This window comes from Oncorhynchus nerka, linkage group LG25 (genome assembly GCF_034236695.1).
Source record: "Oncorhynchus nerka isolate Pitt River linkage group LG25, Oner_Uvic_2.0, whole genome shotgun sequence".
NCBI classification, from domain to species: Eukaryota; Metazoa; Chordata; class Actinopteri; order Salmoniformes; family Salmonidae; genus Oncorhynchus; species Oncorhynchus nerka.
Window position 1 is genome coordinate 24,027,031 of NC_088420.1, and position 15,130 is coordinate 24,042,160.

General features: G+C 45.4%; 1 protein-coding gene across 1 annotated transcript in view; it reads left to right on the forward strand.

The window, feature by feature from the left end:
- LOC115109254 (yjeF N-terminal domain-containing 3-like) overlaps positions 1-15,130 on the forward strand; it is a 72,969-nt gene that overhangs the window by 51,524 nt on the left and 6,315 nt on the right. The window contains exons 2-3 of the mRNA XM_029633971.2: positions 8,820-8,928; positions 14,227-14,337. Coding sequence (XP_029489831.1) covers positions 8,820-8,928; positions 14,227-14,337 — 220 coding nt within the window. The remainder of the gene's footprint in view (positions 1-8,819; positions 8,929-14,226; positions 14,338-15,130) is intronic.

Here is a 15,130-nt window from a genome sequence, read left to right on the forward strand (position 1 = left end):
GGAAGGGGAACCTTCGCCCCAGTCAGAGGTCCTGAGCGCTCTGTAGCAAGTTTTCACCAAGGATCTCTCTGTACTTTGCTCCGTTCATCTTTGCCTCGATCCTGACTAGTCTCCCAGTCCCTGCCTCTGAAAAACATCCCATAGGGATGGTGCCACCACCATGCTTCACCATAGGGATGGTTCCACATTTCCTCCAGATGTGATGCATGGCATTCAGGCCAAAGAGTTCAATCTTCATTTCATCAGACCAGAGAATCTTGTTTCTAATGGTCTGAGTCCTTTAGGGCTGACATGATGTCTTAAAGTAATGGACTGTCGTTTATCTTTGCTTATTTGAGTTGTTCTTACCATAATATGGACTTGGTCTTTACCAAATAGGGCCATCTTCTGTATACCACCCCTACCTTGTCACAACACAACTGATTGGCTCAAATGCAATGAGGAAAGAAATTCCACAAATTAACTTTAACAAGACACCTGTAAATTCAAATACATTCAAGTTGACTACCTCATGAAGCTGTTTGAGACAATTCCAAGAGTGTGCAAAGCTGTCATCAAGGCAAAGGTTGGCTACTTTGAAGCATCTCAAATATGATTTGATTTGTGTAACACTTTTTTGGTTCCCACATGACTCCATATGTATTATTTCATTGTTTTGATGTCTTCACTATTATTCTACAATGTAGAAAATAGTCAACATAAAGAAAAACCCTTGAATGAGTAGGTGTGTCTAAACGTTGGACTGGTGCTGTAGATACAGTGGCTCTAAAATGACTGGCACCACTGACTGGCAATTCACAAACAATACTTAAAAAATATAAACAATATATTTATGGAGATAATCTCAAAATACCAACATGTGAGAAATACTGTACTTTATTAATGTTTCAATGGAACACACCACACATACAATTATTTAATACAAAATACATTTCAACAAAATCAAGGTTTCATAATTATTGGCACTCCTCATTTAGTACTTAGTGCCACCACCTCTGGCAAGGATAACAGCATGGAGTCTTTTCCTGTGGTGTTTGACAAGGTTAAGGAACACATTTGGAGGGATTTTGGACCATTCCTCTATGCAGAACCTTTCAAGATCCTTCACATTCTTGGGTTTGCGCTTATCAACTGCCCTCTTCAACTCAGCTCACAGGTTTTGGATTGGATTGAGGTCCGGCGACTGAGATGGCCAGGCAGAACATTGATTTTGTTGTCACAGAACCATTTCTGTGTGGATCTTGAGGTATGTTTTGGGTCATTTTCTTGTTGGAATGTCCACCTACGGCCAAGTTCCAGCCTTCTGGCAGAGGCAACCAGATTGTTAGCCAAAATGGCCTGATCCTTAGTGGAATTCATTATGCCATCAATCTTAACCAGTGCCCCTGGACCTCTGGAATTAAAACAGCCCCAAAACATCACAGACCCACCACCATATTTCACCGTGGGTATGAGGTGCCTCTCCTGGTATGCATCTCTGTTTCTCCACCAAACATGCCGATGCTGTATCTGACCAAAACGTTAAATTTTGGTCTCATCTGACCAGAGCACCTTCTTCCAATCATAATTTAAATGACGTTTTGCAAACTCGATGTGTTTGCGTCTGTGTCTTGGGGTCAGAAAGGGCTTTCTTCTGGCAACCCTTCCAAAGAGCTTGTGGTTGTGGAGGTGGCGTCTGATGGTGCTTTTTAAAATCTGGTGACATCAAGACGCCACCAAGGCCTGCAAGTTTTTCACAGTGATTCTTGGGGATTTTGTTGCTTCTCTCACGATCCTCCTCCCTATCCTGGGGGGCAAAATGCATTTGCATCCTCTATCTGTGAGGTTTTTGACTGTTCCATATCTTTTACATTTTTAATAATTGCCCTGACAGTGCTCAGTGGTATATTCAATCGTTTGTGGATCTTCTTGTAGCCATTACCAGATTTATAAAGGTCTACTACCATTTGTCCCTTTTAAAACCGCCAGTTCTTTTCTTTTCTTCATGGTGTTGGATGACAAAAGGGATATTGCATGCGTGTTACCTCTTTTTTTATACCCCAGTGAAAAAGGAAGTGATGTAATGGCTCAATATAGTTCCTTAACACTTAGATAAACTTAAATAAGTGGAATTTAATTCCTTGTTTCATTTTGGTAGATGTTATTTACAATAACATTTAAGGGTGCCAATAATTGTGAAACCTTGATTTGGAGGACATTGATTTTTATTTAAATTAATAAATGATTTTGGTGGGTTCCATTGAAACATTAATAAAGTACAGTAGTTTTCACATGTTGGTATTTTGAGTTTGTCGCTCTAATTATATTGTTTATATTTTTTAAGTATTGTTTGTGCATTGTCAGTCAGCGGTGCCAGTAATTTTGGATCCCACTGTATCCAAATGAATCTATCTCCATCTGGGTCTTTCTTTCTGCTCTTGTCAGGCCCTCTTTTTTGTTATTTTGCATCAGGGAGACTGGCTGGGACTTCATCATAGCAGAAGAGAGAGTGAGATAGGAACAGAGAGAGAAGGTGTGTGAGAGGGAGAAAGAAAATAGAGATAGAACAGAGGGAGGGGGTTACCGGAAAAAGACACATACTGTGTCCACCACAAACTCTTCCATTTGAACTTGTTTCTCTTTTACCTCATGTGATGTGGCTCTTCTGTGTTGTGTTTGGTCAGATCAGAACAGAAAGGAGGGCAGAGGAGGAACAGAGAGGAGGACAGAAAGGAAGAACAGAGAGGAGAACAGAAATAATGAACAGAGAGGAGAACAGAAAGAAAGAAGGACAGAAAAAGGACAGAGAGGAAGACAGAGGAGGACAGAGAGGAAGACAGAGGAGGACAGAGAGGAAGACAGAGGAGGAACAGAGAGGAGGACAGAAAGGAAGAACAGAGAGGATAACAGAAATAATGAACAGAGAGGAGAACAGAGAGGAGGACAGAAAGAAGCAGAGACGAAAACAGAGACAAGGACATACAGGAGGGACACCCAGTCTACAAGACAGTTATTTAAGCATCAGCAGAGAGGAGCCTGGGTAATTACTGTGAAGTGAGTGAAAAGACAAAGTTACCAGATTATTTTAGGAGCTGTTTAGTTAATGTAGATCCTGGATGGGAGAAGGACAGGAGGTCATTGGAGAGGAGGAGAGGAGGGCATATGAGAGGAAGGCATGCGAGAGGAGGGCATGGGAGAGGAGGAGAGCATGCGAGAGGAGGGCATGTGAGAGGAGTAGAGGAAGAGGAGGAGAGGAGGGCATGGGAGAGGAGGGGAGGAGGGCATGCGAGAGGGCATGGGAGAGGAGGGGAGGAGGGCATGCGAGAGTAGGGGAGGAGGGCATGGGAGAGGAGGAGGAGAGGAGGAGGAGTAGAGGAGGGGAGTAGAGCATGCGAGAAGAGGGCATGGGAGAGGAGTAGAGGAAGAGGAGGGGAGGAGGGCATGCAAGAGGAGGAGAGGAGGGCATGGGAGAGGAGTAGAGGAAGAGGAGTAGAGGAGGGGAGGAGGGCATGCAAGAGGAGGAGAGGAGGGCATGGGAGAGGAGTAGAGGAAGAGGAGTAGAGGAGGGGAGGAGGGCATGCAAGAGGAGGAGAGGAGGGCATGTGAGAGGAGGAGAGGAGGGCATGGGAGAGGAGGAGAGGTGGGCATGGGAGAGGAGGAGAGGAGGGCATGCAAGAGGAGGAGAGGAGGGCATGGGAGAGGAGGGGAGGAGGGTATGGGAGAGGAGTAGAGGAAGAGGAGTAGAGGAGGGCATGGGAGAGGAGGAGAGGAGGGCATGGGAGAGGAGGAGAGGAGGGCATGCAAGAGAAGAAGAGGGAGCATGGGGAGGAGGGAGGAGGGCATGGGAGAGGAGGAGAGAGGGAAGAGAGAAGAAGAGGAGGGCATGGGAGAGGAGGGAGGAGGGCATGGGAGGGAGGAGAGGAGGGCATGGGAGAGGAGAGGAGGGCATGCAGGGGAAGGGAGAAGAAGAGGAGGGCATGGGAGAGGAGGGGAGGAGGGCATGGGAGAGGAGGAGAGGAGGGCATGGGAGAGAGAAGAAGAGGAGGGCATGGGAGAGGAGGAGAGGAGGGCATGGGAGAGGAGGAGAGAGGGAGGGCATGGGAGAGGAGGGGAGGAGGGCATGGGAGAGCAGGGGAGGAGGGCATGGGAGAGGAGGAGAGGAAGCATGCAAGAGGAGGAGAGGAGGGCATGGGAGAGGAGGAAGAGGAGGGCATGGGAGAGGAGGGGAGGAGGGCATGGGAAGAGGAGGAGAGGAGGGCATGGGAGAGGAGGAGAGGAGGGCATGCAAGAGGAGGGAGGAGGGCATGGGGAGAGGGGGAGGAGGGCATGGGAGAGGAGGAGAGGTGGGCATGGGAGAGGAGGAGAGGAGGGCATGGGAGAGGAGGAGAGGAGGGCCTGGGAGAGGAGGGGAGGAGGGCATGGGAGAGGAGGAGAGGAGGGCATGGGAGAGGAGGAGAGGAGGGCATGGGAGAGGAGAGGGGAGGGCATGGGAGGAGAGGAGGAGGGCATGGGAGGAGGAGAGGAGGGCATGGGAGAGGAGGGCATGGGAGAGGAGGGCCTGGGGGAGGAGAGGGCCTGGGAGAGAGGAGGAGGGAGAGGAGGGCATGGGAGAGGAGGAGAGGAGGGCATGGGAGAGGAGGGGATGGGAGAGGAGGGCATGGGAGAGGAGGAGAGGTGGGCATGGGAGAGGAGGGATGGGAGAGGAGGGCATGCAAGAGGAGGAGAGGAGGGCCTGGGAGAGGAGGGGAGGAGGGCATGGGAGAGGAGGAGAGGAGGGCATGGGAGAGGAGGAGAGGAGGGCCTGGGAGAGGAGGAGAGGAGGAGAGGAGGGCATGGGAGAGGAGGAGAGGAACAGCCTTAATACTCAGTTATTTTGTTATTAAAAAAGTGTAAGCTTTCTGCTCCTGCACACATTTCACTGTAACTTTGTCTTAATGAACAGATCCAGATAAATGAAGATGGACTGACACTCCATGCAGTTAACAGGCTGCAATTTATATGAATCACTTCATCATACCAGACCTAATCAGTCTCCTGAGAGTGTACTGTTAGTACAGCGTTACTGCAGGCACTCTGTGTTTTTCATTCGTTTTGTCAGACAGCTCTGTTGACTCTCTCCCATAAACATGAGCTCATTAATTAGACATTGGAAAGTGTTGTGATGTTGAGTCATGTGCTCGCCACAGCCTTGGTCGTGAATGTTTTTTGTGTATATTTTGGTGTGACGTGGTGGAGAAGTGTTTTGCGAGCAGCCATCTGCTCATGCGAGTAAGTGTGTGTTTGAAAAGGTATGTGCATGTACGTGCAGTGCTCACATGCGTGTGCATGTTTCCCCCTCTGTTTGTGTGTGTGTCTGCTACCCTTCAGGGACAACTAGGCTGTGGAGGTAAACAGGCTCATTAACAGGCATGTGATCACAGCTGAGCACCCTGGGCCACAGCCTGAGTGGTGAGGAGCAATGACACACCACAGGGATGCCGTGGCCGCCACACACATGGAGATTAATGGAGACTCCAGGGGAGGGAGGGGTGCAACACTGGGTCTCTCCAGCTTGTTACTGTCTCTGCTGCTGCTGTTCCAGCCACTCAAGCGTATGTGCAACACCCCCCCCTCCCCTCCCCTCCTCCTCTGCTCTTCAGAGCACCTTCACTGACATATGGTCCCCCTTGGTGCACCTAAGTTGGATCCATCTCTCCCTTTCCCTCGAGGGCTTTTATGTGCTTGAGTGAAGGACTACAGCACTGTGTGTTATCTGTTCGCTGGGGACTTGGGAGGAACATGAACAAGCATTTCTGTCTCATTGTTGACTCAGACAAAGATATATAATAAGTTATATTGAATTATGTGGACCCAGCAGGCTCCATATGGGTGCCATTTGGCCTGATCTAGAAGACAGTGGGGTAGGATGATGTTTTCCAGACAGATGCAGTCCCCCCCCCCCCCCCACCCACCCCCTGTACTGTTTACGGTTAGGGTTGTGGAGGGTTAGCTGATCCTAAATCTGTGCTCACGGGCAACATCTAGCCAAGGTGACAAGTTTTTACATTTTATGCAGGCCTTCAGGCAGTGACCGCGGATTAATTGTAGCCTACATTGCTTACTGTAAAAGTACTATCGTCCTATTATGAAAGCAGCCATCCAACCCAATGAACTAATGTGATCTTTGTAAAGACCATCATGTCACAGCGAGCCAGGAAGTCTGCCCCAGGCTAGCCCTGGGTGACAGGTGTGATGCTCTGTTGGCTGAGCTAAATGCCAAAAGCCCCGTTGGACGCGGTAGGTTTTAACACAGTGATCCTAGAGCCAAAAGAGAAGAGAACACTGGGCCAATGCTGGGGCAACCTTAAGCATTCAACTAGTCACAGTGAAATTAAGATGATGTATTGGTTTAAGCGATATGTGAATGTGGGGTTGTTGCCTGTGATGCCAGGACATTAAGTTGTACTGTTTTTAAATGCTTTCAACGTGTGACTTTCATCTGCATGAGAACTCGAAATATGGTTAGAGTGTTTCATCATAAGATATCTGAATGAGGTTTTACATCAGGGACAACCTTCTTAGTCCTTGTTGAGCTTCCTGAAGTTGTTACATGCTTCAGATGTCAGTGGCCCTTCTGGCTTCCCTGTATGCTTTTCCTCTGTAGTCACAAGTGGAGGATGATTAAGTCCAGAGGCGTCATGCCTGTAGGGGGCACAGGGGCATGTGCCCCCTCAGATTTGTCCTGTTTTTCTTATTTATATATATATATATATTTACATTTAAATAACAATAATGCTTAGTTTTTTCTCTCTGTAATTCTACTAACCACTAACCAATTTTATGAAGTTGGATTTAGCTAGGCCAGATAGGTTCCCAATCTCATGACCTGATAACCAAGAAGCCATTTCAGGCTATCAATCATGTTAGAGTAGCTAGCTTGTCTATTTTAGCTGGCATGCCTGCTGGAAAAGTTGGTAGACTTTAGAAAAACAACAATGTACCCAGATTACCCAGATTTTAGCAGAAATGCAGAGAAGAATATTTCATTTCTTTAAAAAATAACCACCAATCAGGAGGACAGCTCAAGAGGTATGCTTAGATACTGTATGCAGAAAAATAGACATATCTTTTTTTACATCAAATTAAGCATAATGATTTTGGCTCTAGATTGCAGGAAAATACAGTTTCAGGTGTTTGAAAAATGCAAAATTCTACAAATGCGTGTGCATCAAATCAAATGTTTTGTCACATGCGCTGAATACAACAGTGAAATGCTTACTTACAAGCCTTTAACCAACAATGCAGTTTTAAGAAAAATTAAAAGTAAGAAATAAAAGTTACAAATAATTAAAGAGCAGCAGTAAATAACAAAAGCAAGGCTATATACAGGAGGTACCGGTACAGAGTCAATGTGCAGGGGCACCGGTTAGTAGAGGTCATTGAGGTAATATGTACACAAAGGTAGAGTGACTATGCATAGATAATAACCGAGAGTAGCAGCAGCGTAAAAGAGGGGGGCAATGCAAGTAGTCTAGGTAGCCATTTCATTAGATGTTCAGGAGACTTATTGCTTGGGGGTAGAAGCTCTTTAGAAGCCTCTTGGACCTGGACTGGCGCTCCGGTACCGCACGAGCCTGTGTGCATGTGTGTGTGTGTGTGTGTGTGTGTGTGTGTGTGTGTGTGTCTGTGTGCATGTGTGTGTGAGCAGAGCATCAGCTGACAAATACATTCTGCTGTAAACAAAAATAGTCCTGCTGGAACCACAAATGTCACCTTTGAGGAAAGTGGGAAATCTAGTCAGTTGTACAACTGAATAAATTCAATCGAAATGTGTCTTCCGCATTTAAAAAGAGCCCCTCAGAATCAGAGAGGTGCGGGGGCTGCCTTAATCCACATCATCGGCGTCCAGGCCAACATTAAGAACACCTGGTCTTTCCATGATATACACCATGACAGACATACATCCACTTCAGTTAGTGTAGATGAAGGGGAGGAGACATGTTAAAGAATATTTTTTAAGCCTTGAGACAATTGAGACATGGATTGTGTATGTGTGCCATTTAGAGGGTGACTGGGCAAGACAAAAGATATAAGTGCCTTTGAACGGGGTATGGTAGTGGGTGCCAGACGCACCGGTTTGTGTCAAGAACTGCAACGCTGCTGGGTTTTTTCAAGCTCATGTTTCTTGTGTGTATCAATAATGGTCCACCACTCAAAGGACATCCAGCCAACTTGACACAACTGTGGGAAGCATTGGAGTCAACATGGGCCAGCATCCCTGTGGAAATCTTTCGGGCAACTTGTGGAGTCCATGCCCCGACTAATTGAGGTGGGGGTGCAAGTCATCATTAGGAAAGTGTTCGTAATAATTGGTATACTCTGTGTATGTTATCATACTATATGCTTTGATTATAATATTCTCCTTCGTATTCTGAGAGTCTTGATGTAGTACTCCATCTCTCCACCAGGTGTCTCTAGTGTAATATGGAATAGTGTACTTTCTCTGTGTTTCCACAGCAGCTCCCTCTCTGGTTAAATGAGCCCACATGGCAGAGTTATGATATCAGTTCAGGCCTGTCAGCCTTACCTGTATACCTGTTTCAGAGACATATCAATATCTACTTCATAAACTTCAACTTGGTAGTGTCATTACACTCAAAGGAAATACCTCAGGCATCAGACAATCCCCAACCAAGCATTTCATCTAACACGCAACACAGCAACATATGTTTTTGAGGTGTAGGTCTAGTTTGCTGAGAGATTCATAAACAGTGCTACCGTACACAATATATAATTGAATTGTGATTGATTGAATCTGATTGATGATGCTAATGCTATTGCTCATTGTTGTTTCCCTACAGTAAAGTGGAGACAGCAGCCATTGAGACAGAGCTGCTGAGGGACTACAGGTTTGGCCAGCAGCAGCTGATAGAGATCTGGGGGCATGCCTGTGCCATCGCCATCACCAAGGTACTTTATGTACCACCCTTATCCCCCCACTCCTCTTTCCCTCCTCTCTCCAAGAACCACCTTTTTCGGGCTACTCATTTATCTATCTATCTATCTATCTATCTATCTATCTATCTATATCTATCTATCTATCTATCTATCTATCTATCTATCTATCTATCAATCAAATATATTTATAAATCCCTTTTTTACATCAGACCCCTACGTGTGTGTGTGTGTGTGTGTGTGTGTTTGTCTCTTTGTCTTTGTCTTTGTGTAATGTGTGCTGAGCGTTTTGTAAGTTAGTTCTCCCAGTCAGACTGCCTGTGGTCAGCAGCAGTGTACGGAGTGTGGAGATGTCAGGAACACACTTTGTGTCAGGAACACTTTGACCTGGCGGTGGGTTGGTTTAACCCTGCAGTCGTATCCTCCACAGGAACCCGGTGTGGTGTGATTAATGTTCCTTGAGCTTTCAGACATAAGACACTTTCTTATCAGAGATAAAGAGAGAGAGACCAAGAAAGAGTGAGAGCTCCCCTCAGAGCGTCTGATTACCTCAACCACATCCACCTACCATCATTATCACCAAAAGATAATGGTCCATGGCTCGAGCAGCCGCAGCACACATACCGTACGTAGCTAGACAAGCAGCGTCTGGCTCGGCTTGGTGCTGCTGCACCCACATGCATGACATCAAAGTTCAGGAAAATAACCTCACACTCAACGTCAACAAAACAAAGGAGATGATTGTGAACTTCAGGAAACAGCAGAGGGAGCACCTCCCTATCCACATCGATGGGACAGTAGTGGAGAGGGTAGTACGTTTTAAGTTCCTCGGCGTACACATCACAGACAAACTGAATTGGTCCACCCACACAGGCAGCGTTGTGAAGAAGGCGCAGCAGCGCCTCTTCAACCTCAGGAGGCTGAAGAAATTCGGCTTGTCACCATAAGCACTCACAAACTTCTACAGATGCACAATCGAGAGCATCCTGTCGGGCTGTATCAACGCCTGGTACGGCAACTGCTCCGCCCACAACCGTAAGGCTCTCCAGAGGGTAGTGAGGTCTGCACAACGCATCACCGGGGGCAAACTACCTGCCCTCCAGGACACCTATACCACCTGATGTCACAAGAAGGCCATAAAGTTCATCAAGGACAACAACCACCCGAGCCACTGCCTGTTCACCCCGCTATCATCCAGAAGGCGAGGTCAGTACAGGTGCATCAAAGCAGGGACCGAGAGACTGAAAAACAGCTTCTATCTCAAGGCCATCAGACTGTTAAACAGCCACCACTAACATTGAGTGGCTGCTGCCAACACACTGACTCAACTCCAGCCACTTTAATAATGGGAATTGATGGAAATTGATGTCAAATATATCACTAGCCACTTTAAACAATGCTACTTATTATAATGTTTACATACCCTACATTACTCATCTCATATGTATATGTATATACTGTACCCTATATCATCTACTGCATCTTTATGTAATACATGTATCACTAGCCACTTTAAACTATGCCACTTTGTTTACATACCCTACATTACTCATCTCATATGTATATACTGTACTTGATACCATCTACTGCATCTTGCCTATGCCGCTCTGTACCATCACTCATTCATATAACTTTATGTACATATTCTTTATCCCTTTACGCTTGTGTGTATAAGGTAGTAGTTTTGGAATTGTTAGGTTAGATTACTCTTTGGTTATTACTGCATTGTCAGAACTAGAAGCACAAGCATTTCGCTACACTCGCATTAACATCTGCTAACCATGTGTATGTGACAAATACATTTGATTTGATTTGATTTTGAGTTCAGTAGTAAGGCTTTGTGATTTCACTACAGTGGTTGCGTTTGCCAGATAACATGAACTCCTCACAGAGTAATCCACCCCATATACGCCCAAAGACCTCAACCCCCCTGGCATCAACCACACGGGCCCATCAAGGGTCCGTCTCATCGATGTTCCTCTGTGATCTGGCGTGCGTGAGTGCAGCGCCTGCGTTTAGCCTAGGGGTAGGGATAGCAGGCAAAGGCCTTTCAGCACCTGGGGATACAAAGAATGCTCCAGTTCCATGGGCAGTAAACACTGGAGTCTGCTGTTCCTGCGTCCCTGTTCTGTCTACTCAGGATGTGTTGAATATGTCAACGTGTCCATTGAAAAACACATTGATTATCCCGCTCAGCTTTCATCAGGAGTGTGTGGCTGTATGTTTATGTTTGGGTGATTCCTTATGAAACTAGACCAAAAGAGACCATTATATTTTCGATTTTCACAAAATGTAATCCATAAAAGGGTCCTTTGGAGGAAAGATTGTTGATACATATTTGACATTTGTATCTTAAGACATCATTGAGAAATAATGAATTGAAGTTGGAATATTTGTGCCATTTTGGCCTTACCCAGGCACCATAATGTTTCATCTGTAGATGCTACAAAGCAAAAGGTGTCACATGAAGCTTTACCACCTGCTCTGTAATATGAATAGTATTTAGATGTCTTTTATTTTTATTTTATTACAATAATTTATGAATATTTAAAATAATGAAACATTATATTGTGAAAATACTAAATATCATGTTATTTGTTTTTTTTTGTATTTGTGGCTGTATGTGTGGTGGGACACGTGGGTGTGGGGGGCAAGTGTGTGTCTGTGTGTGTCAGATGGATGAGAGTAGAGGCCCTATAGTGCAGGGATGGGCATGGGGGGTGGGGGCCACAAATATAATAACTAATTCCATGCAATTCTACTCATTTTGCCATGGGCATAGATTTATTTTTTGCAGTTTTACAGCTAATTTCCTGAAATTATGCACATTTTGCCATAGGGTGGAGGCAAATGTTTGCAGTTTTTAATATGATAACGGATGATCAATGGGCCCCACCCCGGTCGGTAATTTGGCCATGCTTGCTACAAGTTTAGATAGTTAGCTGGCCGATAGACGTACCAATTAAAAACAACTATTCCCAGGGTCGTTACTGTTAATGAGAATATGTTCTCAATCGACTTACCTCGTAGAATCCGTGTAGGAAAAAAAATAAGTAGGCTTAGCCTCTGGGACCTTATTAGAGTCAATGCAGCCATTGCTCCTGTGTGTGTGTGTGTGTGTGTGTGTGTGTGTGTGTGTGTGTGTGTGTGTTTTTGTGTTTGTGTTTGTGTTTGTGTTTTGTTTGTTTGTTTGTCTCTTTGTGTAATGTGTGGTGAGCGTTCTGTAAGTTAGTTCTCCCAGTCAGACTGCCTGTGGTCAGCAGCAGTGTACGGAGTGTGGAGCTGTCAGGAACACACTTTGTGTCAGGAACACTTTGACCAGGCGGTCTGTTGGTTTAACCCTGCAGTCGTATCCTACACATGTATGAGGATAGGACTGCAGAGCCTGGCACCATGAGCTGACATAACCCCATTCCTCCAGATAGGAGGCAGGGTAGCAGGGCTACACCCGGACTACTAAACCCAGACCAGGGCAACCTACTCCTCTAAACCCAGCTTGTTCCACTGGATGTGAATTTTAGATATCCACTGAAATGACCTTCTCTTTAGTCTTTAATCATTTTGTTAGTGCTAATGGCCCAATCCTAAAGCAAGGTGAGATAAGATAGAAAATATAAGATGATACAGTTAGGATGCTGCTGTAAAAGGCACTCAGGTTTTTCACTGCATTCACAGTATGTGGATATTGAATGTCACTCCTATCAAAGATGGCTGGTCCTTATTGGGCTACTGTGCTAATTAGCGTTAGCATTTGCCACAGGGGAGCAAGTCAGAGAGGGTGTCATCACATCAGCGCAACGAGAGACACGCATGAAAACCCTGATGCACAGCAGGAGACACACTTACTACACCCTTAATGACACCAGGAAGTCGTTTCATCTGTTTCAGCCACTTAGGCTAAATGTTGTTACCTATCTATTTCCTCTCTCGCTAAGCTCGGAAGGTAGCTTCTGCTGCCATCATTATCCTTCCACCTCACGGACTTGATGCCGCCATTACCATCCTTCTTTCATCTCATTTAGAGTGTATCTACTCCTAGACAGAACATTTATGTTACAGATAATGGCTGCTGTCTCTCTTCTCCCGGCATCATTACTGTAATTCATTCTTTCATGTCTGTATTAATCAGATACTGCAATTAGAGTACGGCTCCATTTGTTGCACTGTAATGTACCACTCCATTTAGACTCCCGGTTTTAGCGGCCATATTGAAATTTGTCCGGTATATTTAATACCTAGGGTTAGGCTACATATTTGGTGTGTTAAAGCTGTTGGATAGTAAGGTAAGACACCTTTAGCTGTGATGTCGCTAGTAGCTAGCAACACTACATGTTTCACTCCCCTACTGATCCTATTTAGGTGCGAGGAGGAAGATTGGACCACTTAAGTTAACACGCCAACTCCAGCAGGATATATCAAATCAAATCAAATCAAATTTATTTATATAGCCCTTCGTACATCAGCTGATATCTCAAAGTGCTGTACAGAAACCCAGCCTAAAACCCCAAACAGCAAACAATGCAGGTGTAAAAGCACGGTGGCTAGGAAAAACTCCCTAGAAAGGCCAAAACCTAGGAAGAAACCTAGAGAGGAACCAGGCTATGTGGGGTGGCCAGTCCTCTTCTGGCTGTGCCGGGTAGAGATTATAACAGAACATGACCAAGATGTTCAAATGTTCATAAATGACCAGCATGGTCGAATAATAATAAGGCAGAACAGTTGAAACTGGAGCAGCAGCACAGTCAGGTGGACTGGGGACAGCAAGGAGTCATCATGTCAGGTAGTCCTGGGGCACGGTCCTAGGGCTCAGGTCCTCCAAGAGAGAGAAAGAAAGAGAGAATTAGAGAGAGCATATGTGGGGTGGCCAGTCCTCTTCTGGCTGTGCCGGGTGGAGATATAGTGGGGGATACCTCTGCTGCTTCTCTTAAGGACGTGTGAGGGGATTTACTGGGGTATGTGCTGTGCCCCTGTAAAACAGAGAGGGGGAGATGCCAGTGGCCCGGTGGGAAAACTCATGGCTCAGGCTTGATGGAAAGTAGTGTGTTATTTAAAGGGAGCATCCTGTGGTGTCCGGGTCTGGTATTTTTTCCACTCCTGTCTGGGTTTAATTTGTTTGGGGCTTTCTGTCTTTAAAAAAATACCTGGGTACTATTTCCCCTGGCTATGGCATTGCGTCCCTGGTACGCGAAGGAGAGAGTTTGACAGTGATGGAGGGTCAGCCTCACGGGTTGGATGACCTGTACCCTGGACAATGAGTCTGCTAGGCTAACTGGTGATGTCTTTGTCTCACTCTCTGTCTCTCTCTCCCTCCAGGCCTTTCCTCTGACCTCCCTGGGTAAGAAGCAGCCAACAGTATTGGTAGTCTGTGGTCCTGACCAGAACGGCTCCATCGGCCTGGTGTGTGCCCGCCACTTGCGCATATTTGTAAGTATACCACAGAAGACTGCACCAGCCATGCACCCACCAGCCATCTCACACACATGGCCATGTGGACAATGTCAGACTATAGTTAGTAATGAATTAAATGGTTCAGTGAGTTTATTGCAGTATAAAGTAAAAGGGTTTAGAAGATTTTCATTACAACTCCTATAAGTAGACCTTAATGATTAATTGATCCATCATGGGATTGAAAATGTCGATGACATCACTTCATTGTTACCCTCATTAAAATACTGTCTGGATACAGTTGGCAGCATACCATGATAGCATGTTGTTGATGTCATGACTTTAGTCACATTAGTTTGCATGACTGTGGATATGCTGTTCTGTCATGTGAAGACATTTATTGCAATACTACAGACGGTAACAGTACATGAACTAAAAACATCATTTGAATAAGGATTTACACGTTATGATATAGTGCGGCAAGTCTACTGTCTTTATTCTATGTTGTCGAAACCATAAATGTGTTATTGTTTTCCTGCCTTAAACGGACTGTATCTATATAACTTCACCATATACAGTGGGGCAAAAAAGTATTTAGTCAGCCACCAATTGTGCAAGTTCTCCTACTTAAAAAGATGGGAGAGGCCTGCAATTTTCATCATAGGTACACTTCAACTATGATAGACAAAATTAGAAAAAAAAATCTAGAAAATCACATTGTAGGATTTTTAATGAATTTATTTGCAAATTATGGTGGAAAATAAGTATTTGGTCACCTACAAACGAGCAAGATTTCTGGCTCTCACAGACCTGTAACTTCTTCTTTAAGAGG